Genomic DNA, 26,237 nt, shown 5'->3' on the forward strand with positions numbered 1-26,237 from the left:
TTGAACTAGCTACCAGATTCCAAACCCACCTGACCCCAGGCAACTAGCAGCACTGATGGTGGCATGAGCAACCCAACACTGCTATTGTTAGCATACTAGCTCAAGTTGAGCAATCACAGGTCTGTCTTACTCAAGCTGGAAATTACACTTCTCCGCTGCAGTGTACATAATCCTGCCTCAGCATGGCAGGGTGGGTATAAGTATACGTGGACCCTCCTTGACATAAGTTTATCTAACCTGTTCTTAAAAGCCTCCAGTGCCAGGGATCCCATAACCTCCCTAGGTAACCCATTTCCTTTGTTCTTTCCAGTTAACTGTAATGTAAGTGAAACTATCTTGACGCTGTCCCTTTAACAATCTAGTGATGCGTGGGGACCCCGGCAGACAACAGCGTGCCATTAAAAATCCTGCCCGGCCCACTCTTTTCCACCCCCTGCCCACTGCTCTCTCCTTGCAGGACAGGCAAGCTTCCCCCTCCCCCCACCTCTTCCCCCAACATGCTGGGTTCCTGCCCCTCCTCTCCCTCTCTGCGGCCAATCAGCTGATGGCCCTTGCTACCGAGGGGGAGAGGGAAAAGCAGAGCCGCAGCACGCTCTCTGCTCCGGGGACCCTGGGGAAGGGGGTGGAATCAGGGCATATCCCCTCCAGCGCCCCCACACCCATGCCCTGACTCTTGCACCCTCCACATCCCCACCCCCACCCTGAGCACCAAATAGGAGCTCCTGCACACACACACCCACATTCCCACCTGCACCCCTCGAACCAAACGGGAGCTTCCCAGGTAAGCACTCCACACCCAAACCTCCTGCCCCAACCCTGAGCCCCCTCCCTCATTCTAGCTCCTGGCCAGATTCTGCACCCCAACCCCCAGCCCTGTTCTCAGTGCACTCCCACCCTCATCTCAGTGCAGAGAGAGGAAGAGAATGGCTAGAACCAGGGACCAGGTCTACTCTATGTGGACAGGGCCGGGACCCCAGACTGGCAGCGGGCTGAGCGGGGCCGGCACCCGGGACCCTGGCTGGCAGGAGCCAGTGGACGGAACCCCACACCGGCAGCGGGCTGAGCCGCTCAGCACGCTGCTGGTCTGGGGTTCTGGCTGCGGGCCCCTTGCCAGCCGGGGTCCCAGCCACAGGCCCCGCTCAACCTGCTGCCAGCCTAGGTGAACGGAACTCCAGGCCGGCAGCAATTTAATTTTAAATGAAGCTTCTTAAACATTTTGAAAACCTTGTTTACATTCGACAATAGTTTAGCTATATAATATATAGACTTATAGAGAGACCGTCTAAAAAATGTTAAAATGTATTATTGGCACGCAAAACCTTAAATTAATGTGAATAAATGAAGACTCGGTACACCACTTCTAAAGGGTTGCCGACCCCTGGTATAGGAAGTCTTAGCCAAAATTTGCAAAAAAATGCATGCTTGTAGTTTGCTTCTGAAATTCATGTTTAAACACCTACTTAAGTGCCTGATTTTAAACATCCCCTCCGCCCCTTTTTTTTTTTTTTTTAAAGCTTTGCCCTAGTTTGTGGTCAGATGTACTTTTGTCTGCCCACTCCCCCACAAACATTGAACATTAAACCCATTTTCTTTCTTGCCAAGTTTTCAGTTATTGAAAATTCAGAGCTTAATCAAAACCACTAGAATATGTTATAAGTAACTATCCCTTACAAGGTGCATCTTGTAGTGGAATTTTGATTTACCTCTGACTGCTCATTTATCTTTACTATTAATGCCACCTGATATGCTACAAGTGGACTTCACTAATAAATTACATTTCAACAGCTAAAATAGCCAATTAACTGTAATGTTAGGCTAGATCAGTGGTTCTCAAACTTTTTTCCCTGCGGCCCACTTGAAGATTGCTGAGAGTCTCGGAGGACCACTTAATGATCTTTCCAAATATTGTTTGTACTTAGCTAGCTATTGTAAAGTGCTTTGCATAAAAGCACTATATAAAAAAAAACCCAATAATAATAAATAAAAGCACACAACTCATTATAATATCAGTAGTCTTACCTTTCTAATGTGATGGATGTGCCTTCTCGCCTCCACCACAGCAATCACAGAGCTGAGGCTGGGAAGGAGGGCTGTCTCTCCCCGGCAGCCACCTCCCTGGAGCTGGGGAAAGTCGCCTCTTTCTCTGGCCGCTGCAGCCCTGCACATCCCAAATTCCCCCCATCCCCTCTTATCACCCCACTTCCCCCTCCCACCTACCCCCATTCCCCCCCCCAAGGCTGACACCTCACCTTACACGTGCGTCTTCTCCAGGGTCCAGGCACCTAATTAGTGGAGCCGTGCCTGCACAGCTCCATTAATTAGGTGGGTGGCCCTTCATTCTCTTGTGTGCGGCCATCCAGGCACGCACCTTAGAGGGAACTATCCACGGACCACCTGAATGGAGCTTGCGGACCACAGTTTGAGAACTTCTGGGCTAGATCCCTTTTCAGATTTTCAAATGCAGGCACTGCATGGGCCATGATTATAGAGCTCTTCAACATAAAGATCTTAAATTCCACTAATTTCTCCAACATAACCACTTCCACACTAAATGTAACAAATTTATCATGGCCAGATAGCACTTATATAGCATTCCATCATTTGCAAAAAGCTTTAGAGGTGGGTAAATATTATCCCCCTTTTACAGATAGGGAAATGGAAGCACAGACTGGATAAGTGAGACAACAAGTTACACAGGAAGTCAACAGGAGAACAGGAAACATACCCAAGTCTTAAGACTTCCAGTCTAGTGCCCTATCCACCACACTTTCTCTCAATAGAGCCAGCCTTAGCAGTGTAGTGTAGTGGACAGAGCACTGGAGTAGGGCTCAGGAGTCCTGGATTCTAGTCCTTGCTCAGCCACTGGCCTACTGAGTGAGTTTGAGGAAGAGAGAGGTGAAGTAACTTGCCCAGTTTCCCCATCTGTAAAATAGGCATAATGATATTGACCTCCTTTGTAAAGCACTGAGATCAACTGATGAAAAATTCCATATAAAACTAGGTATTATTAAATATGGGAAGGCCTGCAAGACAACCTTTTTACTGTCTCCTCACCACAACCATCCACCATAACCACAGCATTATTATTCATAGGGCTGGGAAAGTTAAGAGTTTTTTGGATTTTTTTTAAAGAACACATCCCTAACTTATTTTATATAAATGTCTGTGTCTCTACCTGTCTCCAAGAGAAGGGGGCTAGGTCCCCCAAATTCCTGCCAAAGGTTATTTTTGTGAAGAACACATCTAGAAGGTTTTGTGTTTGGTGTTTTTCTTGAAGAAAAATGAAAGCTGGGACTGAATGTAAAAGAAAATCTTCAAAGTCTGTTAAGGAAACCAAAGCGGACATGGGGTGAGATGTAAAGTATTTTCACGGATTACAAACTGGCCAGGAGACAGGAATATGAACCAACACCCAATTTTCCACATGACAAGTTTGTCAGTGAGGGTGCCCCACATTTCTACAATTAAGACCCATGTTTCATATGGATAGTTTGTTCCATATCTGCTCACTCACTATGCTGTTTCTTGTACATTACTCTGAAGTATAAGATGAGACACTGGTCTGATCAATATGGAAATTCACTTCTTTCCTACACTTCTACATTCTTCAACAGTAACAATATGCAGGAATGCTATTCTTTGGCTATTAACAGGTTTCATTAGAACCCAAATTGTTTCTGGATTACTCCTGATTCAGACAACAAAAGGGGTTATTGAGAAAGGAAAGGATAAGATGACAACATAGCAAATGTGGGCTCTTTTTCCCAGTTCTAACACCACCTCTGCAATGAGATCACAAAAAACAGAAAAGAATTACCTCCATCTCTTCCTCATCTTCAGTATCTGAAGGTTCATTGCACACTGCCAGCTCAAGCCGCTTAGTTTTATCTTTGCGCATAGCCTCATCTGCCATTTCCATTGCTCTTTTAATTTCAGGCTTTGAACTGTAAAACATACCTCCCCTCTGCGTTTCCCTAACCGCTGAGCCTAAAAAACATGCAAATAATATGTCAGAACCTGAAGCAAAGTCCAGCCTGAGGCCAGTCATCACTGTAGATGCTCACTCTCCGCATTTAAATAAATTATGTTCAGACCACTAGTATCATCCAGCATTTTTGAATCACAAGTCCAATATGACGAGTCCAACGTGAAATTATTCCATCTTACTGATTTTAAACATGTAAACTTATTTGTTCAGCATGAAGAAGTGGGGGCAAGACATGCCTAAGAGAATTAGTTTGTATATCTGTCCAGTAAAATGTGTACTTAGTGCAAGAACACTGGATGAGTCTCACATTTCTACAACTGATTAGTCTTGGTCTGAACATTTATCCAATTATAAAAGAACTATTTTCTGTATTTAGAATTTAATTGCAAATGCTATATCTGACAGTACCCGTCATGGTTGGAAAAACAACATTTTACACTGGCAGCATGAGAGCTCAAATTGAGACCATGATCTGGGAATGGGACCTACTCAAATAGAACCTTATGCCCTTTCTGTGGATCACTTTAAGGAACTGGGGTTGAAGTTAGTAATCCAGCTTCTACCCACTGGCTTTTCAGTTAGAACAGAGGTCCCCAAACTGTGGGGCACACCCCTCTAGAGGGGCATAGAGGAACATCCGGGGAAGCATGGCCTGGGCCAGCCCCCATAGGGGGGTAGGGAGGGAGCACCACCCAGCTGCATGCCCCGTCCCCAGCACGACTCTGCTCCTGGCCCTACCCCTGCCCCCATCCTCAGCTGCAGCTCTAGTTCCCGGCCCAGGGCCGGGGCTGGTGGCAGGGCAGGGAGCAGAGCCGCACCTGGCCATGGTCCCAGCTGCCAGCCCCCACCACAGCCTGGCTGCAGCTCTGCCCCTGCCCCCAGCCTCCCGGCCCCATACCCACCCTTAACCTCCCTTCCCCTCCCCTCTGCAAGCCACAGCCCCACTCCCAGCTCTGGGAGAGCACAGATGGGGTAAATGCTTTTGTTTGTTTACATTTACATTTGCAGGAGATAATGCTGCCTGCTTCTTGTTCACAAAGTCACCTGAAAGTGAGAACAGGTGTTCTCATGACACTGTTGTAGCCGGCGTTGCAAGATATTTACATGCCAGATGTGCTAAAGATTCATATGTTTAAGATTCATATGTTTCATACTAAAGATTCATATTCCATGCAGATGACAGGTTCTGCTCGATAACAATCCAAAGCAGTGCGGACCGATGCATGTTCATTTTCATCATCGGAGTCCGATGCCATCAGCAGAAGGTTGATTTTCTTTTTTGGTGGTTCGGGTTCTGTAGTTTCCGCATCGGAGTGTTTCTCTTTTCTGACTTCCGAAAGCATGCTCCACACCTCATCCCTCTCAGATTTTGGAAGGCACTTCAGATTCTTAAACCTTGGGTCGAGTGCTGTAGCTACGTTTAAAACTCACATTGGTACCTTCTTTGCATTTGTCAAATCTGCAGTGAAAGTGTTCTTAAAATGAACAAGCTATGCTGGACATCATCTGAGACTGCTATAACATGAAATATATGGCTGAATGTGGGTAAAACAGAGCAGGGGACATACAATTCTCCCACAAGGAGTTCAGTCACAATTTAATTAACACATTTTTTTAAATGAGTGTCATCAGCATGGAAGCATGTCCTCTGGAATGGTGGCCAAAGCATGAAGGTGCATATGAATGTTTAGCATAACTGGCATGTAGATACCTTGTAGGGTGACCAGATCTCCCGATTTTATAGGGACAGTCCCAATATTCAGAGCTTTTTCTTATATAGGCACCTATTACCACCCACCCCCATCCCGATTTTTCACACTTTCTATCTGGTCACTCTAATACCTTGCAATACCAGCTACAAAAGTGTCATGCAAATGCCTGTTCTCACTTTCTGGTGACACTGTAAATAAGAAGAGGGCAGCATTATCTCCTGTAAATGTAAACAAACTTTTTGTGGTAGTGATTGGCTGAACAAGAAATAGGACTGAGTGGACTTGTAGGCTCTGAAGTTTTACATTGTTTTGTTTTTGAGTGCAGTTATGTAACAACAACAAAAATCTACATTTGTAAGTTGCACGTTCACAACAAAGATTGCACAACAGTACAGGCAATCCTCAGACGCAATCCTTACGACACAATTGGTTCCTGAAAATTGCATCTAAGTTGAAACATAATAGGAACCGCAATCCACTCCATTGCGGGACAGAGTGTCGTAAAGTCAAAACCAATGGTCGTAAGTCGAATCAGGGTGTCAATTCAAAAACATCGTAAGTGCTGTTCGTCTTAAGTCAAACGTTGTAAAGTCGAGGACTGCCTGTACTCATGAGGTGAATTGAAAAATACTATCTCTTTTGTTTATCTTTTTAAAGTGCAAATATTTGTAATTGAAATCAAAGTGTATATTTTTATTACAACATACAATACAGTACATATGAAAATGTAGACAAACATCCAAAATATTTAATAAATTTACATTGGTATTCTATTGTTTAACAGTGCGATTAAAACAGTGATTAATCGCAGTTAACTCATGATTAACTCAAATTAACCACGATTAATTTTTTTAATCGTGATTAATCGACAGCCCTAGTTATATTCATTCTTTGAAACAATATAATTTAATCTGTTCTGTAACTTCTAATATTACCATAAAACTTTAATATAATGTATGAATTTAGAAGTAATTAAAGCTGTACTTAGATAAACCAGCCAAAATCTTAAGGATCACCAGAACTGATATGGTTAACTTAAATTATGTAATCAATGTGTCTAATCCTACGTCTAGTCTTTTGTTCTCAGACAAATGTCAATCCTTGAGACCTCCCAAGGTCCCCCAGCAAAATCAGGAAAGACCAGGCTTGACATTCCTGATATTTCTAGGGCAGGGGCAGGCAAATTTTTTGGCCTGAGGGCCACATCGGGTTTCCAAAATTGTATGGAGGGCCGGTTCGGGCAGGCTGTGTCTCCACAGACATCCAGGCATGGCCCAGCCCCCACCTCCTATCCAGTCCCCCAACTTCTCGCCTCCTGAGTGCTCCCCCGGGACTCTTGCCCTATCCACCGCTCCCTGTCCCCTGACCACCCCCAAGACCCCCCACTCCTGACTGCCCCCATCCAACCCCCCTCCTCATTCCTGACTGCCCCCCTGGGACCCTTGCCCCATCCAACCCCCCTGCCCACACCCCCGACCACACCCCCAAACTCCCCTGCTCTCTATCCAACCTCCCCGCCCCCTTACCGCGCTGCCTGGTGCGCCAGTGGCTGGCAGCACTACAGCCACGCAGCCCAGAGCACCGGGTCAGGCCACAGCTCTGCAACTGCGCTGCCCAGCTGCCCAGAGCATTGCGCCAGCGACGCAGCGCACTGAGGCTGCAGGAGAGGGGGAACAGCGGGGGAGGGGCTGGGGACTAGCCTCCTGGGCCAGGAGTCAGGCAGGAGGGTCCCGCGGGCCGTAGTTTGCCCACCTCTGTTCTAGGGTAATAAAAACAAACAGAAAATCTTTACAAAATATGTACTTTCTATATCCAGAAGAAGCAAAAAAAAGGGCAAACATTTTTTTGTTTAAAACCCTTTAGAGCAGTGAGTTTCCATTCAATAGGAAACGGAATTTTCCCCAGACAGGAAGTCAGCAGAAGTGTTTATTCCTTTAGACCAAACTGCCTCTCTCCATTTCCCTTTTCAAATATTTAAGTTACATCTCTTACCTTTATATGGCTTTAAGTATTTAATGCTAACCCAGCCCCTTGTTGGGCTGTCATCAAAAAATTGTACATGTACACGAGAGGATTTTCCTTTCGCTCTGACTACTGTTTCTTCAGTTGGGTGGTTGTATACAAGACACGGCCACCAAGGGTACCCTTCCATCTTGGCCCAAACCAAATCACCAGGTGAATAATCACAGGAGACACTGCAAACACAGACACAGAACTTGATTAACAGGTGCAAAGTCAGTCTCTTCATAAAAGTTATAGCACTACCTCTAAGTCAAACTATTTATCAGATGCTCCTAGAGAGACTGGGTTGGTCTCAGCAGGTCTTGGTTGCTATTGGGTTAACAGTTATATTCTACATGCAAACACTTTTACTGAATAGAACCTGGTTCTTACACTCCCAAAGACCTCTCGCAAACCCAGTAGATCATCCATGGGGGTGTAAAAATACTGGACATAATTTAAAAGGGAAAAAAAGGGAAAAAGGGAAAAATCTTCAGGAACAGATTTTCAAGAGCAATTAGCAGCCGCAATTAAGAACAGATTTTTAACAGAACTCACTTCTCACTAAGGGAAGTGCCTAGAACTTTCGAAAAACCTCAGCAGCTAACAGAAATAGGACTGTTGGATGCTGAGAACTTTAAAAAAAAATTGGAAAACAATGGCCCGCTTTTCAAATCAGCAAGAGCTGGAATCCAGTGCTGATTAGCACAGATTTTATAGCATATATTAAGACGTCAAACAAGCAATAATATTCAGGAAAGATTAACTAAATGCTAATTGATTCACCATGGTTTCTTTAAGCTAGAAGAAAAATTGTTTCTTCACAAATGGCTATTCAATGTTTCTTTGAACATGATTTTCACTAAGCGCTGAAAGAAATTATTTCAAAGCTGTTTTAAGTCCTTTCCCCTGCCCCAAAAGACAGTTTTATTTCATCTACACTAGCAGTTTATTTCCAGTACTGGCTCATTCCTAGCAACAAGGGTTGTGAGTTCAATCCTTGAGGGGGCCATTTTGGGATCTGGGGCAAAAATTGGGGATTAGTCCTGCTTTGAGCAGAGGGTTGGACTAGATGACCTCCTGAGGTTCCCTTCCAACCCTGATATTCTATGAACAAGCCAGTTTCAGTGAAAATGGACTTCCTGTATTTAAAAAAAAGACACATACTTTATCTGAAAGTGGTAAGATTATATAAAAGGTTTGCGTACTCCACTGTATATTTGTACATTATTAAGAATCTGGAAAATTTTCTTTAACAGCAACTTTATAATAATTACACATAAAAAAAAAGTTTCACACACTAAGATTGCAACATTAAGCACTCAAAAATTAGGAAATGCCAGAATTACGGTTGCAATTTCAAATCAGCCCCTTGTATGCACGCATTATAATACAGTAATTAAAATGATCACACTTTATTTCCACAGCACCTTCATCTCATTTAGCATACAGGATGGATGGTGCTCACTGAATAAGCAGTGATTCAATATTTTGTTTTCTCCTTATTCAGTGTGTGGCTATAGGACAGGTCTACACTACTAACCTACATCGGTGAAATTACATTGCTTGGGGCTGTGAAAAATCCACCTAACCCCCAGTGCAGATAGTGCTATGTCAACAGGAGAGCTTCTCCTGCAATAGTCAAGTTGGCCTCTCAAGGACTTGGATTAACTACAGCTGATAGAAGCTCTCCTGTACGTGTAATAGGGTCTTCACTAAGGTCCTGCAGTGCTGTAGTGTAGATAAAAGAAAAGGAGTACTTGTGGCACCTTAGAGACTAACCAATTTATTTGAGCATAAGCTTTGCTCGAAAGCTCATGCTCAAATAAATTGGTTAGTCTCTAAGGTGCCACAAGTACTCCTTTTCTTTTTGCGAATACAGACTAACACGGCTGTTACTCTGAAACCTGTAGTGTAGATAAGAGATTCTCACCCTTTTTCTTTCTGAGCCCCCCCCCCCCCCAACATGCTATAAAAACTCCACGGCCCACCTGTGCCACAATAACTGGTTTTCTTCATATAAAAGCCAGGGCCATCGTTAGAGGGTAGCAAGCAGAGCAACTGCCTGGGGCCCATGCCACAGGGGCCTCCACAAAGCTACACTGCTCAGGCTTCAGCCCCAGGTAGCATGGCTCAGGGACCTGGGCTTCAGCACAACCTTTCTACCCTGGGCCCCAGTGAGTCTATTACTGGCCCTGCTTGGAGGGCCCCCCTGAAACCTGCTCGAGGCCCCCCTGGTTGAGAACCACTGGTGTACATAAGCCCTTAGTTACTGCACACTATTCAAACCGTGCTCTGAACACCGTATTATTATTAACTTTTTCATGGGTTTTTCTATAGCGCTTATCACTACGGTATTCATCTTCACAATACCGCTGTGAGATGAGGGGGTGATGAGATGAGATGAGGAGAGGCCACACGACTGGCTCCATCTGGTGAGAGTGCTGAGAAAAAGCAAAGAAACCGACCCCCTTTCGCGCCACCCTCCCAACGCCAGCCGGCCGAGCGCCCCCGGCCCCTCGCAACTCCCGCCTACGAATGCCCCAGGCACCTCTTGCCCGGGACAACCAACAACAGCCCCAGGAACTCCCACACACCCGCCTACCCGGTTACCTGGGGGCCCGGGCCGCCTTTTTTCTCCCCTTCCTCGCCCCATGGGCCTCGACTCCGCCGGATTGTCCCATCTCCGCCGCGCCGCCGCCGGCAGCCAGGGCTGCCTCATCCCCGGCTGCCTCGCTGGAGGCCCAGCCCTTCCGCCTGTCTGCGGCCGGAGGAGAAGGGGCCTGGGCCTTGGGGAAGAAGCGGAGCAGGGTGCTTTGCCGAGACATGGCTGCGGCGGGAACCAACGACCTACCGCCCAATCCGGCCAGAGCGCGAAACCCACCACCGTCGGCCCCGCCTCCGCTGGGGGTGGAGGGACCCGGAGGAGGCGGGCCTCAGGCAGCGCTTGCCCAGAGTCGTCCCTACCCCCCATCCAGCGCCGGCCCCGGCCCGCCCCATATAAACTGGTATTATTTGCCACATTAATAATCTGGCCAGTTTTTCACTGCGTAGCCACCCAAGTCACTGTACAGCCTTGTACCCACTGCACTGTGGCATCCTGACCTGCACCCTTCACATGCCACCCACTTCCCTGTAGCTCTATTATCTGCTAATCAATTGCACAACCGGTGCAGCAAGGTGGGTCTAAATTATGGTTCCCTAGATTTCTGCAGCACAATAGATTGGAGTAGGCTGGGTGCAGTAGGGTGGAGATCCTGCAGCAGTTTCATGTAAATTAAAAAAATTAAGGCTTTTATTGCATTAAATATGATAGTGGATACTACAGTGTTCCCTGTGCTATTTATTTTTTTAGTAAATTCAATTTATTTTATGCTGTCTTCCCATAAACCTGGACTGCAATGACAACATGATTTGCACAAATGTCCAGTCTTGGCACCCAGGATTTGTTTTCAGGTATTTGCTGAGCTTGAGAAGCTGGGATTTTGAAATATGGATCTACTCTACAACATGGCTCCTAAAATAGCCTCGATTTCTAGAGAAAATAGCTTCATTTAAATAGTCTCTTCCCAAGAGATAAGCTGATAAGAGATAAGTGCTCAAGAGTCATCAGATAGCAATAGATACTATAAGTGAGATACACTTTCTGAAAGACAAATGATGTAGTAAAACGACAAAGCATAGGTATAGAAAGCTGCCCATTAATAAAAAGAGACTGAAGAGTGATTATATTTTTTATATTTTATATTTCTTAGTTCACTTTTTTTTTTTTTTTGGTAATTTCCTGAGGCTTGATCTGGTAAAGAATATTCATTATCTTAAAGCTAACAATGCTGACTTGATCATTGTATGCCAGGAAATGTTAGCCTGCCACAGAATAACAGTAGCTCCTATAGCTCCACAAAAAGAAGCCATATATATGTATGTTATAGATTTTGGCTATTGATATCCATTTTGGGTGGTATTCAGTGAGATACTGGGAGAAATCATTAAACAATTTGTGAGCACCTAGAGCAGGGGCAGGCAAACTTTTTGGCCTGAGGGCCACATCAGGTTTCCAAAATTGTATGGCGTGGCCCAGCCCCTGCCCCCTATCGGACCACCCATGCTTCTCGCCTCCTGGTGGCCTCCCCGGGACTCCTGGCCCATCCATCAAATAGCAGTGTAGACGAGAAGCTTGGGTGAGTAGAAAACCATGCAGGATTCATCCCCACAGGGTTCAGGTATGTCTTTACTCTACTTGCCTAAGCAGTGCCTCACCATCTATGCTGCTATTTATACCTGGTCTAGGGGGGCATGTAGTATATTTATATGCTGCCAAAAGGAATGTGCAATGTAGATGTACGTAGAGACACGGGAGGTAATTGTACTGCTGTACTCAGCACTGGTGAGACCTCAGCTGGAGTACTGTGTTCAGTTCTGGGCACTACACTTTAAGAAATATATGGACAAATTGAATACAGTCAAGTGGAGAGCAACAAAAATGAAAATTTTAGAAAACCTGACCTATGAGGAAAGGTTCAAAAAGTTGGATATGTTTAGTCTTGAGAGAAGAAAACTGTGAGGGGCCTGATATCAGTCTTCAATTGTGTTAAGGGCTATTATAAAAAAGATGATGATCAATTGATGTCCATGTCCACTGATGGTAGGACAAGAAGTAAAGAGCTTAATCTGCAGCAAGGGAGATTTAGGTTAGATACTAGGGAAAACTGTCTAACTATGAGGACAGTGAAGCACTGGAATAGGCTTTTAAGGGAGGTAATGAAGTCCCCGACGTTGGAGGTTTTTAAGAATGGGTTAGGCAAACACTTGTCAGGGGTGGTCTAGGTATATTTGATCATGCCTCAGTGCAAGGGGCTGAAATAGATGACCTCTTGAAGTCCCTTCCAGCCCGGTATTTCCATGATTCTACAATTCTGTGAGACTATGGAGCCTCAAACCCATTGAAGCTAGTGGATACTGAGGGCACTCAGCACCTTCCAAGAGATAGACAGACTCCAGTTTGGCAGAGCATTTCAGATGCTTAAATCCATCCTTGTTCAACTAGACATTTAAGCACATGCTGAATTAGGGCCTCAGTACTGTAATTTTTGTGGCACCCATTGTGGCACCCCTCAGGGTATAACCTGGACTGCGGAACCGCTGTGTCCCCTTTTACTCTCTGGATCAGGATACATCTCACCCTGCTCTGCTAGCGACAAGCAGCCCCTTCAGGCTTCGCTCTCACATAGCGACTAACATATAAAGGCACACCCAAAGTTACATGCAGGCTCTCACAATCTCTTATGCACTATACACAAGGAGACACCAGCAAATCCCATGTTATACTGTTTTGTTCATTGGATTGTAATAGCATTGCCAGCTACAATTGGTCAGTTACATGTTGGAAATCATTCAGAGAAAGACTGATGTTGAAACAACAGAATTTATTGATGAAATGCTGAGCATGTAAAACAAATTGCATCAAGCCGAGAAACAGCATTTCATCCACGATCTAACTTGTATGCATTCTGTTAATCAGAACATATATTTTTATTATTTTATTTATTTGTATTGCTGAAGCACCAATGAGCCCTAGTCATAAACCAGGAACCCATTGTGCTAGGTGCTGTACAAACACAGAACAAAAAGCTGGTCCCTGCCCAACATTATTATCTAAAGTAGCAGCACCTGGTGACTCTCAGTAATGCAACTACCCTCTTGTTATAATAAAGGGGGAAAATAACATTACATTTACTCCGAAAAATAGACCTTTTTTAACCAAATATTTCAGCACGTTGACATTTGACTTCAAACTACATTATTCAAATGTTGACTTTATAGCAGATGTAGGGTTGCCAAGTGTCCGGTTTTCAACCAGAACACCTGGTCAAAAAGGGACCCTGGCAGCTCCGGTCAACACCGCTGACTGGGCCATTAAAAGTCTGGTTAGTGGCAGAGTGGGGCTGGCAGGCTCCCAAGAAGCAGTGGCTCCCGAGAAGCAGCCGGCAAGTCTGGCTCCTAGGCGAAGGAGTGGCTGGGAGGCTCCATGCACTGCCCCCTCCCACAGGCGCCGCCCCAAGCACTGGCTCCGCAGCTCCCATTGGCCAGGAACCATGACCGTGGAAGCTGCAGGGGCAGTGCCTGCGCATGCAGGCAGCACACGGAGCCACCTGGCTATCTCTCCTCCTAGAAGTCAGAGGGACATGTTGTTGTTTCTCGGGAGCCGCCTGAGGTCAGTGCCACATCCCAGCCTTGAGTCTCCTCCCACACCCAAACTCCCTCACAGAGTCTGCACCCTGCACCTCAACCCCCTGCTCCAGTCTTGAGCCCTCTCCTGCACTCCAAACCCCTCTGCCCTAGCCCGGAACCCCCTCCTGCATCCCAAACCCCTCATCCCTAGCCCCACCCCAGAGCCCACACCCCAGCTGGAGCCTTCACCCCCTACCGCACCCCAGCCCCCTGCCTGAGCCCTGAGCTCCCTCCAGCATTCCGAACCCCACAACTGCAGCCTGGAGCTCCCTTCTGCACCCCAAAGCCCTCATCCCCAGCCCCACTCCAGAGCCCTCACCCCCTGCCAGAGCCCTCACCCCATCCCGCACCCCAAGTCCTTGACCCAGTCTGGTGAAAAGCTGGTCTCCATATTGGAAGAGAAAGTTCAAAGTCTGGAGCAACAGGTATCGACCCTGCGTTGCATAAGAGAAACTGAAGATTTCCTGGACGGACGTCAGGATATGCTTCTACAGACACAATATTCTGAAGATTCAGAGCAGGCCGCACTGCGGGGACAGGAGGACGGTGAAGAAATTTGGCAGCATGTGACCTCCAGAAGAAGAAAGGGGAGCGTCCATGTACCAGCAAAGCAGATACAGGTAAGTAACCGTTTTCATGTTCTCTCCACAGGTACTAATGCGGAGAATGGACTAGATGATACATCTGAGGGAAGGGAACAGAAGGAGACTCCGCCGACTGGAAGGCATGAGATGCACAGTCCTAGGGTTGGGGGTTCCACGACCACCGCTCCCAAGAGAAGGAGGCAGGTGGTGGTGGTCGGGGACTCTCTCCTCATGATGACTGAGTCATCTATCTGCCGCCCCAACCGGGAAAACCGAGACATCTGCTGCTTGCCAGGAGCTAGGATTCACGATGTGACGGCAAGACTGCTGAGACTCATCAAGCCCTCGGATCGCTACCCCTTCCTGCTTCTCCACATGGGCACCAATAATACTGCCAAGAATGACCTTGAGCGGATCACTGCAGACTACGTGGCTCTGGGAAGAAGGCTTATGCTCAAATAAATTGGTTAGTCTCTAAGGTGCCACAAGTACTCCTTTTCTTTATGAGGGGGAAAGGAGTCCAGGAGAGCTGGCTGTATTTTAAAGAATCCTTATTGAGGTTACAGGGACAAACCATCCCGATGTGTAGAAAGAATAGTAGATATCGCAGGCGACCAGCTTGGCTTAACAGTGAAATCCTTGCTGATCTTAAACACAAAAAAGAAGCTTACAAGAAGTGGAAGATTGGACAGATGACCAGGGAAGAGTATAAAAATATTGCTCGGGCATGCAGGAGTGAAATCAGGAAGGCCAAATCACACCTGGAATTGCAGCTAGCAAGAGATGTTAAGAGTAACAAGAAGGGTTTCTTCAGGTATGTTAGCAACAAGAAGAAAGTCAAGGAAAGTGTGGGCCCCTTACTGAATGAGGGAGGCAACCTAGTGACAGAGGATGTGGAAAAAGCTAATGTCCTCAATGCTTTTTTGCCCCTGTCTTCACGAGCAAAGTCAGCTCCCAGACTACTGCACTGGGCAGCACAGCATGGGGAGGAGGTGACCAGCCCTCTGTGGAGAAACAAGTGGTTCGGGACTGTCAAGGTTCCTTCCCCACTCTGAACTCTAGGGTAGAGATGTGGGGACCTGCATGAAAACCTCCTAAGCTTACTTTTACCAGCTTAGGTTAAAACTTCCCCAAGGTACAAACTATTTTACCCTTTTGCCCCTGGACTTCCACTGCCACAACCAAACTTTATCTGGGTTCCTGAAAAAATGTAGTTTGGACACGTCTTTCCCCAAAAAATCCTCCCAATCCTTGCACCCCACTTCCTGGGGAAGGTTGGGTAAAAATCCTCACCAATTTGCATAGGTGACCACAGACCCGAACCCTTGGATCTTAGAACAATGAAAAAGCATTCAGTTTTCTTACAAGAAGACTTTTAATAGAAGTAAAAAAAAAGAATCACCTCTGTAAAATCAGGATGGTAGATACCTTACAGGGTAATTAGATTCAAAACATAGAGAATCCTTCTAGGCAAAACCTTAAGTTACAAAAAGACACACAGACAGGAATATTCATTCTATTCAGCACAGCTATTTTCTCAGCCATTTAAAGAAATCATAATCTAACACATATCTAGCTAGATTACTTACTAAGTTCTAAGACTCCATTCCTGTTCTGTCCCCGGCAAAAGCATCACGCAGACAGACGCAGACCCTTTGTTTTTCTCCCTCCTCCCAGCTTTTGAAAGTATCTTGTCTCCTCATTGGTCATTTTGGTCAGGTGCCAGCGAGGTTACCTTTAGCTTCTTAACCCTTACAGGTGAGAGGATTTTTCCTCTGGCCAGGAGGGATTTTAAAGGGGTTTACCCTTCTCTTTATGTTTATGACAGGGACTATTTAGAAAAGCTGGACGAGCACAAGTCCATGGGGCCAGATGCGCTGCATCCGAGAGTGCTAAAGGAGTTGGCGGATGTGATTGCAGAGCCATTGGCCATTATCTTTGAAAACTCATGGAGATCAGGGGAAGTCCCGGACGACTGGAAAAAGGCCAATGTAGTGCCCATCTTTTAAAAAGGGAAGAAGGAGGATCCTGGGAACTACAGGCCAGTCAGCCTCACCTCAGTCCCTGGAAAAATCATGGAGCAGGTCCTCAAGGAATCAATTCTGAAGCACTTAGGGGAGAGGAAAGTGATCAGGAACAGTCAACATGGATTCACCAAGGGCAAGTCATGCCTGGCTAATCTAATTGCCTTCTATGACGAGATAACTGGCTCTGTGGATGAGGGGAAAGCAGTGGACATGTTTTTCCTTGACTTTGGCAAAGCTTTTGACACGGTCTCCCACAGTATTCTTGCCAGCAAGTTAAAGAAGTATGGGCTGGATGAATGGACTATAAGGTGGATAGAAAGTTGGCTAGATTGTCTGGCTCAACGGGTAGTGATCAATGGCTCCATGTCTAGTTCACAGCCGGTATCAAGGGGAGTGCCCCAAGGGTTGGTCCTGGGGCCGGTTTTGTTCAATATCTTCATAAATGATCTGGAGGATGGTGTGGATTGCACCCTCAGCAAGTTTGCAGATGACACTAAACTGGGAGGAGAGGTAGATACGCTGGAGGGTAGGGATAGGATACAGAGGGCCCTAGACAAATTAGAGGATTGGGTCAAAAGAAATCTGATGAGGTTCAACAAGGACAAGTGCAGAGTCCTGCACTTAGGACGGAAGAATCCCATGCACTGCTACAGACTAGGGACCAAATGGCTCGGCAGCAGTTCTGCAGAAAAGGACCTAGGGGTTACAGTGGACGAGAAGCTGGATATAAGTCAACAGTGTGCCCTTGTTGCCAAGAAGGCCAATGGCATTTTGGGATGTATATGTAGGGGCATTGCCAGCAGATCGAGGGACATGATAGTTCCCCTCTATTCGACATTGGTGAGGCCTCATCTGGAGTACTGTGCCCAGTTTTGGGCCCCACACTACAAGAAGGATGTGGAAAAATTGGAAAGAGTCCAGAGGAGGGCAACAAAAATGATTAGGGGATTGGAACACCTGACTTATGAGGAGAGGCTGAGGGAACTGGGATTGTTTAGTCTGCGGAAGAGAAGAATGAAGTGGGATTTGATAGCTGCTTTCAGCTACCTGAAAGGGGGTTCCAAAGAGGATGGATCTAGACTGTTCTCAGTGGTAGCTGATGACAGAACAAGGAGTAATGGTCTCAAGTTGCAGTGGGGGAGGTTTAGGTTGGATATTAGGAAAAACTTTTTCACTAGGAGGGTAGTGAAACACTGGAATGCGTTACCTAGGGAGGTGGTGGAATCTCCTTCCTTAGAAGTTTTTAAGGTCAGGCTTGACAAAGCCCTGGCTGAGATGATTTAGTTGGGGATTGGTCCTGCTTTGAGCAGGGGGTTGGACTAGATGACCTCCTGAGGTCCCTTCCAACCCCGATATTCTATGATTCTATGAAAATGAGCGAATGAGTGAGGGTGGGGGAGAGCGAGCAACAGAGGGAGGGGGGATGGAGTGAGTGGGGGGTTGGGGGGACCTCAGGGAATGGGCGGAGCAGGAGGTAGGACAAGGGTGTTCTGTTTTCTACAATTAGAAAGTTGGCAACCCTAAGCAGATGTTGAAACATTCATTCTCTTTGATAGTTTTGCAACATGTCCCTCAAGGCTGCCAGTCAATGTCAGTGGCTTTCAGTTTCTGTGTAGATTCTGACAACAAAACTTACGTGGTCATAGTGTTGTAAAGTCTGTTTGCTGATCAAAAAATGGCTCACATTAGCTGAGGCCAAGAAGTTAGTTACAGCATCACAAATAGTGGCGAATGTGACCTAAAAGCAATGTGTGTCTACTTACTGCAACAAGCTGATCATCTCAGCAATGTATGATATGTGCCTAATTTGTGTGGACAGTTACAGCAAATGAACATACATATGTGCTGTTGCCACAGTGCAGGCAGATGGCCAGTTAGTTATTTAACTGGTCACTTGTGAGCACAGTTACATTGTTTTATGTATGCAGTTGTGGATGTGAATGCACAAACACAAATTATCAAGGAGTATTCTACATATGTAGGTGGTTTTCTGTGCTTGCTTTGTGTTGTGAACTCTTTTTTGAATAAGCAGCCTGAGGATCTGTGGTCTTTCTGAAAAGACACTTTTGTTCTGCTTCTCTTTAAATAGATTACCAGGCTTTTTTCCTGAAGTAGGGCTTTGTTCTCTAGCGTCCCCTGTTTTTTGTAGGAAGGACAGTAAATCTAAACCCTGCTATTTTACCAGTAGGGGTAGTTTCTTCCTAAACCTCACCAGTTAGTGGCTGTGTTTCTGTCCTGAAACTTGAAACCTAAATGTATTTAAATTTGCATCATGCTTAATGTAACTATTTTATTTTTTATGTGTCCAATCCTTTTTTGAATCTTACTAAGGTTTTTTGGCCACAGTTTTAAATTTGTTGCCTTTCAGTTATCATTGACTGTCCCCTTGTTGTATTATGAGAGAATAGCAGAATCTGATTTGCCTTTTGTATCCCACTTATTTTGTACACCTTTATCATGTCTCATCTTACTTGTTTCCTGTTTAAACTAAATCTCAGTTTTTTCAGTATCTCCTCATATGAAAATCTTTCTATGCCTCTTACCACTTTCATCAAACATGTCTGGCTCTAACATGTCTGGCCTCAGGAGGCTGCCCTACTTGACTGGAATAGTCAGACTAAATTGACATTTTTGCCATGTCCCTCATCCCTCATCATGCCTCTTACAGCAAGAACTGTACAGAAAGCTGATATATGGAATGCTACACAAGAGGAATTCCAGCCAATGGGAGCTGCTGGAAGCAGCTCAGGCCAAGGGACATACTGGCTGCTGCTTCCAGTAGCTCCCAATGGCCTGGAGCAGCGAACCGCAGCCACTGGGAGCCACGATCGGCCGAACCTGCGGAAACAGCAGGTAAACAAACCAGCCCGGCCCACCAGGGGCTTTCCCTGCACAAGCGGCGGAACAAGTTTGGGAACCACTGCTCTAGTTCTATCTCCAGCATGCACCCTACACTGGAGGTGTGGAGGCATGCTCCATGTGAGATGGATGGATCGGTCCTGATGGGTGCAGAATGTCCATTGTTCTACATTACTTGGGGATTTCTTCATACCAGGAGAATCCTTGGCTGTCTGGTTAGGCCAGTTTTATAGCCTCTTTGTGCAAAAATTACGTAATGAAGGACAGGATCTGGTCAGCAGTTTCTTGTTTCTGTTGTCATAAGCATTCCATCTTCACTACTTTTTTTTTAGTTGTTTCTCTTTTGTGAGCCTGATCCTTTTCTCATTTCACTTATTGGGATTTGTGGTATCAATAAGATTGTGGTGTATTTGTACTGGAGACTGCCAGGGAAGTGCTGTTAATATAGACTTAGAATAAGTTTAAGGGTTGAGTCCACTTCATAGCTAGAGCATGTTTGATTCCCATTCAGTGACACCAACATTTTACAAGGTGTTCTTGTGATCAGGAATATATTCTGTGCTTTGCCATTAGTGACTGACCTTGCTCTGCCACGGATGACATGACCTGATTAGTTGGGAATGATTCTCTGAGATCTACAGATGAAAAGTACTACATAAATTCTAAGTATTTGCATTATGGTTAAACACAGAGAGAAGTTTGTGAGTCCTGGAATCAAAACCTGAGGGGTCCGAAGCCAGGAGGGGGCCAGTGAAGCTTGGCATCAGAGAAGTATTATCCTGAGCCAGGAAGAAGCTGGAGGTGGTAAAGCCTGAGGCAGTGACAGTACGGGAAAAGGGGTGGTTGGACTGAAGTATGAGGGGCTTCAGAGAGAGGGAAGACCTCTGCAGTCACTCATTTGGTAGTAGAGGCACCTGTGTGCAGGGCCAGATTAACTTTTTGTGGCCTGGCCCCAAACATATTTGTAGGCCCCCCCTGGGGAATGAAGGGGCCAGGGCAAGACCACAACAAGTGGATTTGATTTAAATCATGATTTAAATCACTAGTCAGGAAGACTCGATTTAATCATGGTTTTCTACATAAAAGTGTATTCTTGTTGGTTGTTATAACCTTAATACATATTCTTCACAACTCAGAGATAGAGGTAGGTTTCATTTTTAGAAGGTACACACTATACATTTTTAAAAAGTGATTTATTTTCAGTTGAGTTTTACAGCTATATCAGAAAATAAATGATTGTTTGGTTATTTCGTTTACCAAAAATAATTGAAGCAGATATTTATGAAGTCATTGGGAGGTGAACTATCTATTTGATAGCTGCTTTCAACTACCTGAAAGGGGATTCTAAAGAGGATGGATCTAGACTGTTCTCAGTGGTACCAGATGACAGAACAAGGAGTAAGGGTCTCAAGTTACAGTGGGGGAGGTTTAGGTTGGATATTAGGAAAAACTTTTTCACTAGGAGGATGGTGAAGCACAACTTGTTACCTAGGGAGGTGGTGGAATCTCCTTCCTTAGAGGTTTTTAAGGTCAGGCTTGACAAAGCCCTGGCTGGGATGATTTAGTTGGGGATTGGTCCTGCTTTGAGCAGGGGGTTGGACTAGATGACCTCCTGAGGTCCCTTCCAACCCTGATATTCTGTGATTCTATGATTCAAATCAACAGGTTAATCATTAATATTTGGAGGATTTTCTTGCCAGGCTGTATTAGGAGGAGAACATCACCAGACAGCCATTTAAATTGTTTTATTTAACTAAAACAACAACGTTAAGTATTCTGGATTTTTTTTCTTCAACAGGAAACATAATATTTTAACAAAAAAGCATCCGTCCCTCACTTCTCACATTTCTCTCCAGACTTCTTCTCCTTGTCCAGATCTATTCAGCCCCCAACAATCTTCTAGTCATTGAACTTTTTGAATCTTTTCACTTTTAAAGAGAGGTAAGGGATTGACTCTGTACACAAATTTGCAAAGGGACAATAGAGTTGAGGTCTGTTATTTCTCACCTCTATATATTATTTATTTATTTTAAAACATTTTTGCTGTTAACAAGCATGTTACCTCTGGAGACACAAATCCACAGTTTGAGAACTGCAAAACTAAGCATCTCTGATCGTATCTTCTAGACTGAGCACTGAGTCCCATTGGGTAGATAGATTAACCTAAATAATCTATACAGAAGCCTGTGGAACCCCATAAAACTGGGTCCCTAATCCATGAACTATTAGAACTCATTTACAAAACTTTTCTTAAACATTACAGGAATATATTGTCTCATACTATAGAATTAGAATTTATAATCCCTATTCCATGATGAGATATAATGTATCTTAATTAAAACTATCTTTAGATAGGTTTTTTTCCTCAAAAATCCAATTTAAATTTAAAAAAAATCTGATTTTTAATTTTTTTTTAAGTAATTGATTTTTATCCACCCTGACAGCGGGGCATGGTGAGGGGAAGGATTGGTCCCCAGCTGGAGCAAGGCAGGGGCCAGGGGCAAGATGAGCACAGCGGGGTGGGGGGGAGGATTAGTCCCTGATGACTGGAGCAAGGCAGGAGCGAGGAGCAAAAGCACAGCAAGGTGGGAGCTAGGATTGGTCCCAGGAGCAAGGGAGGTGCTGGGGGTAAACTGCAAGTGCAGCAGGGCTGGGGGGGGTAAACAGGATCCTGCCCCTGCCCACATGGGCGTCTCTCTCTGCACTCAGCTGGGGGGGGGGGTGCACTGAGCACAGGGCTGGGGGTGCAGGATCTGGGAGGGAGCTGGGGTGCAGGAGTAGGCTGGGGGTTGGGGTGCAGTGTCTGGCCAGGAGCTAGGGTGTGAGAGGGGGCTCAGGGTTGGGGCAGGAGGTTGGGGTGTGGAGCGCTTACCTGAGGCAGGTCCCATTTGGTGCGAGGGGTGCAGGTGGGAATGTGCGGGGGGTGGGGTGCAGGAGCTACCATTTGGTGCTCAGGGTGGGGATGTGGGGGGGTGCTGGGGATGTGGGGGGGTGCAGGAGTCAGGGCTGGAGTTGTGCGAGTGTGGGGGGGTGCAGGAGTCAGGGAAGAGGGCTGGGGTCATGGGGGTGCTCCCAGCCCCCTGCCCTGAGCGGCTCACAGCAGGGGGCTGGAGGGGGTATGCCCTGATTCCACCTCCTTCCCCAAGACCTCATCTTGGCCTCTTCTCCACCTCCTCCCCCAAGTGGCAAGCACGCTGCGGCTCCAGTCCTCCCCCTCCCTCACGCCAGCAAACAGCTGTTTGGCAGCAGGGAAAGGGAGGGAGAGGGGGAGGGACGGGAACACAGCACACTGCGGGAAGAGGTGGGGGAGGAGCTTGGCTGCTGGCAGAGCCTGCCCTGCTGCAGCAGGAGCCCCAGGAGCAGGCAGCACCAAGCTTCTGCCCCCACAGGAGAGAGTGGGGGGCGGAGAAGAGCGGACCAGGCTGGGGCCCCTTTGGAGCGTAAGCCTGGTGACATGGCGCCAGTGGTGCCATGGTAAATCCAGTACTGCCTGTGTGGAACAGGAAGGCACTGCTGGGTGAGAAGGAAGCCTATCGGTTGAGGGACCTGGAAGACAAAGGGTTGGCACAAGGGCCTGTGCTTGACATAAGGCTAGGAACCAGACCTCTGAGGAGAAGCCCTGGGTGGTATTGCTGATAAGAGTCTGAGCTGAGGAAAAACCCTGAAGAAAGGCTAATGGTAAAAAGGAGTTCAGAGAGACAGCAGCAAGGTATCTAACAGAGCAGACCTTGGCCGCTTGTCCTTCATTCCCTGGACTGGAACCCAGTAGAGGGTGGGCCTGGGTTCCCCTGTGGCCACTAAGAAGGCAGTGTGAAACCCCCTGACATAAGGAGATAAGGACTACTTAAAACCCTAAGAGAAGGGTGTAAGAGGAGCAGCCCTGGCCATTTGATCAAGGTGGAGAATGTTCTCAGAGTACCCCTCCATCCCCTGAGTGGCAGAGAGTAAAAAGGCTGTCCAGTCAGCAGAACCCCTAGAACTGGCTGTGGGTATAAGGACCACTGGGCCCAGAGTCAGGGGCCAGAGACCTGACACAGGATCTTGGAATTATTTCTTGGACTTCCTGTTACCTCAGAGGAGTGCAGCTGAAATTTGACTTGGACAGCTGAGTTGTGAGACAAGATCATCACAGGACCAGAGAAATCATTGGCAGGGGGTGTTAAAGATGAGATCTGCTACTCTGTGTCCAGCCACAAGCCAAGAGTGAATCTACTATTCTATACTCCACCATGGCAGAGGCTGTGTGCCTCCCTTCTCCACCTTCCACCCCATCAGGAATTGTGTCCCCATTCCCACCCTCCCTCCCATGCCAGAGGCATTGTACATAGGGTTGCCAGGCGTCCAGTGTGACACTACACCTCATATTCTTCATAGAAATATTGTTATAATATGATTATACCATATCTAAGATGTATTTTATGCAAGATCGGTCATGTGAGATATCATTGGAAAGGTTATGATTTACTGAATATGATTATCCTATTTGTATGCATGTGTCATTTTTGTATCTAAAGATAAGAATATTGACTACAAAAGTGTTTGTACCTGAGAAATGCCCACCAGAAAAAATACAAACAGTCTGGCTGGTTAGCTAGGGACAAATCAATGAACCATTAGGAAGAACAACAGGTCTTTGAAGATGCTAATCTCCCACCTTCCTGAGAAGCTTCCTCCGATGCTTCAAACAGCCTTTGACTCATGGCTGCTTTGAAACTGCAGGGTCATGTGATCATGTCACCTGGTACTGGACTCCATCTTGGACTACTAGTATTTTTCCACTAATTGTGGGGTGGGGATCAAACTGGCAAACAAAGGATTTCCACCATTTGTAAATCCTATTTAAGGCAGGGAATGAGTTAATCAGGGTTCACTCTTCACTGAATCCCCACCCAGGATGACTGCTGAAAACATCTAAGAGACAAAGAAGGGGAAAGGACTGAACCCAGGCTGGAAAAGGTGTCTGGCCTGTGAGAGAAATATGTGGAGTTTTAAGCTGCAACCAAGAGCTGTTTGCCTTCAAGAACCTCTGCAATCTGCCAAAAACAAAATTTAGGGTGAGAAATTACTACTTCTAACCAGTTTCTTTAATGGATTAAGCTTAGTTTGCATGTTTGTTTTATTTCCTCAGTAACCTGCTTTGATCTGTTTGCTATACCTTATAATCATTTAAAATCTATCTTTTGTCGTTAATAAACTTGTTTTCTGAAATTCGTAACTGAGGGGCAAAAAGCTGGGCATATCTTCCTTCACATTGAGGGAGGGAGGGAATTTCATGAGCTTACACCGTACAGTTCTCTGTGCAGCGCAAGACTACAATTTTTGGTTTACACATCAGAGGGGGTTTGTACTTGACTGCCAAGTCTTCCCTAGCGGAGTCTTCCCATGCATAGCTGATTTCAGTGTGTGTGTCATCCTGAAGCTGGGTGTGTCCCTACCTGAGTGTGTTCTGGAGGAGGCTTGAGAGCCTGGGTCAGTAGGACAGTGTAAGGGAGTCCAGGCTGGTGGAACAGGCGGGTTCAGTGGTACCCCAGTACATAAGGTGGCACCTGGGGGGCAGGGGGCAACCTGTCACATCCAGTTTTCGAGCAGAACGTCTGGTCGAAAAGGAACCCTGGCAGTGTCTGGTCAGCACAGCTGACTGGGATGCCAAAAGTCTAATTGGCCACATTAGACTGGAGCCAGACTGAGCGGGGGGGGGGGGGGGGGAAGAGGGAGAGTAGGGCTAAGGCAGACTCCGTCCCTGATTCCGCATGCCTCCTGGGAAGTGGTGCAATGTCTGGCTCCTAGGCAGAGGGATGGCCAGGAAGGCTCTACACACTGCCCCTGCCTACAGGTGCCACCCCAGGTGCTGGCTCTGCAGCTCTCATTGGCCAGGAATCCATGGCGGACATGAATCTGGGAAGCCGCAGCCACATCCATCCCTGGGAAATACTGGGGCAACGCTGGTGCAGCTATGTAAGGTGCCACCTGAGGTCAGCACCTCTCAGAGTCCCCATGAACCACACAAGCCAGAGCTGCCGGAGCCCACATCCTGAACTCCCTCCTATGTCCCAACCCCCTGCCCCAGCTCCAAACCCCCTCCCACACCCAAATTCCCTACTGGAGCTCAGACCTCACACCCTGCCCAATCCCTTGGCCCCAGCCCAGAGCCCCCTCCTGCATCCCTCATCCCCGCCCTCCCACACCCCAACCCCGTACCCCAGCCTGGAGTCCCCTCCCACATCCTCAACCCCTCATTTCTGGCCCCACCCCAGAGTCCACACCTGGAGCCTGTACCCTATCCTGCACCTGAACCCCCCCTGTCCTGCAGCCTGCACCCCATTCCCACACCCCCAATCCCTTCCCGGCCCAAGCACCCTCCAGCTCTTCCTAGCAGCTGCCCCAACTAGCAGGGCAGGGAGGAACATGCAGGGGATGTGTGTGAGACACGCTGTATCTCAGGGGAACACCCTGCACCCCCATGTTTATCCTTGTAATACAATTGTGTAGTATCCAATGCAAAATTTGTCATGTCAGGTGTCTTCGGAAGGCTTGTGATGTACTGAGCATTCTTGTTATAGTAATGCTATGTTATAGGTTGTAATTTTATGCTGCATGGGATTCTTCCATCCTAAGTGCTGGACTCTGCACTTCTCCTTGTTGAACCTCATCAGATTTCTTTTGGCCCAATCCTCCAATTTCTCTAGGTCAGTCTGAACCCTATCTCTACCCACCATCGTATCTACTTCCCCCCAGCTTAGTGTCATCTGCGAAATTACTGAGGGTGCAGTCCATCCCATCCTCCAGATCATAAATGAAGATGTTGAACAGAACCGGCCCCAGGACTGACCCCCGG

The 26,237-nt window shown here is 46.7% G+C and overlaps 1 protein-coding gene across 1 annotated transcript in view; it reads right to left on the reverse strand.

Annotated features, from left to right (window-relative positions):
• The window catches only part of MSH6 (mutS homolog 6), a 33,225-nt gene extending 22,618 nt beyond the window's left edge, over positions 1 to 10,607 (reverse strand). Inside the window, exons 1-3 of the mRNA XM_074949452.1 lie at positions 10,315 to 10,607; positions 7,693 to 7,895; positions 3,818 to 3,987 (exon numbers count right to left, since the gene is read on the reverse strand). Of these exons, the coding sequence (XP_074805553.1) occupies positions 3,818 to 3,987; positions 7,693 to 7,895; positions 10,315 to 10,529 (588 nt within the window). The 5' untranslated portion in view covers positions 10,530 to 10,607. The remainder of the gene's footprint in view (positions 1 to 3,817; positions 3,988 to 7,692; positions 7,896 to 10,314) is intronic.
• Between the last annotated feature and the right edge of the window lie 15,630 nt (positions 10,608 to 26,237).

This window comes from Natator depressus, chromosome 3 (genome assembly GCF_965152275.1).
Source record: "Natator depressus isolate rNatDep1 chromosome 3, rNatDep2.hap1, whole genome shotgun sequence".
In the NCBI taxonomy this organism is placed as follows: domain Eukaryota; kingdom Metazoa; phylum Chordata; order Testudines; family Cheloniidae; genus Natator; species Natator depressus.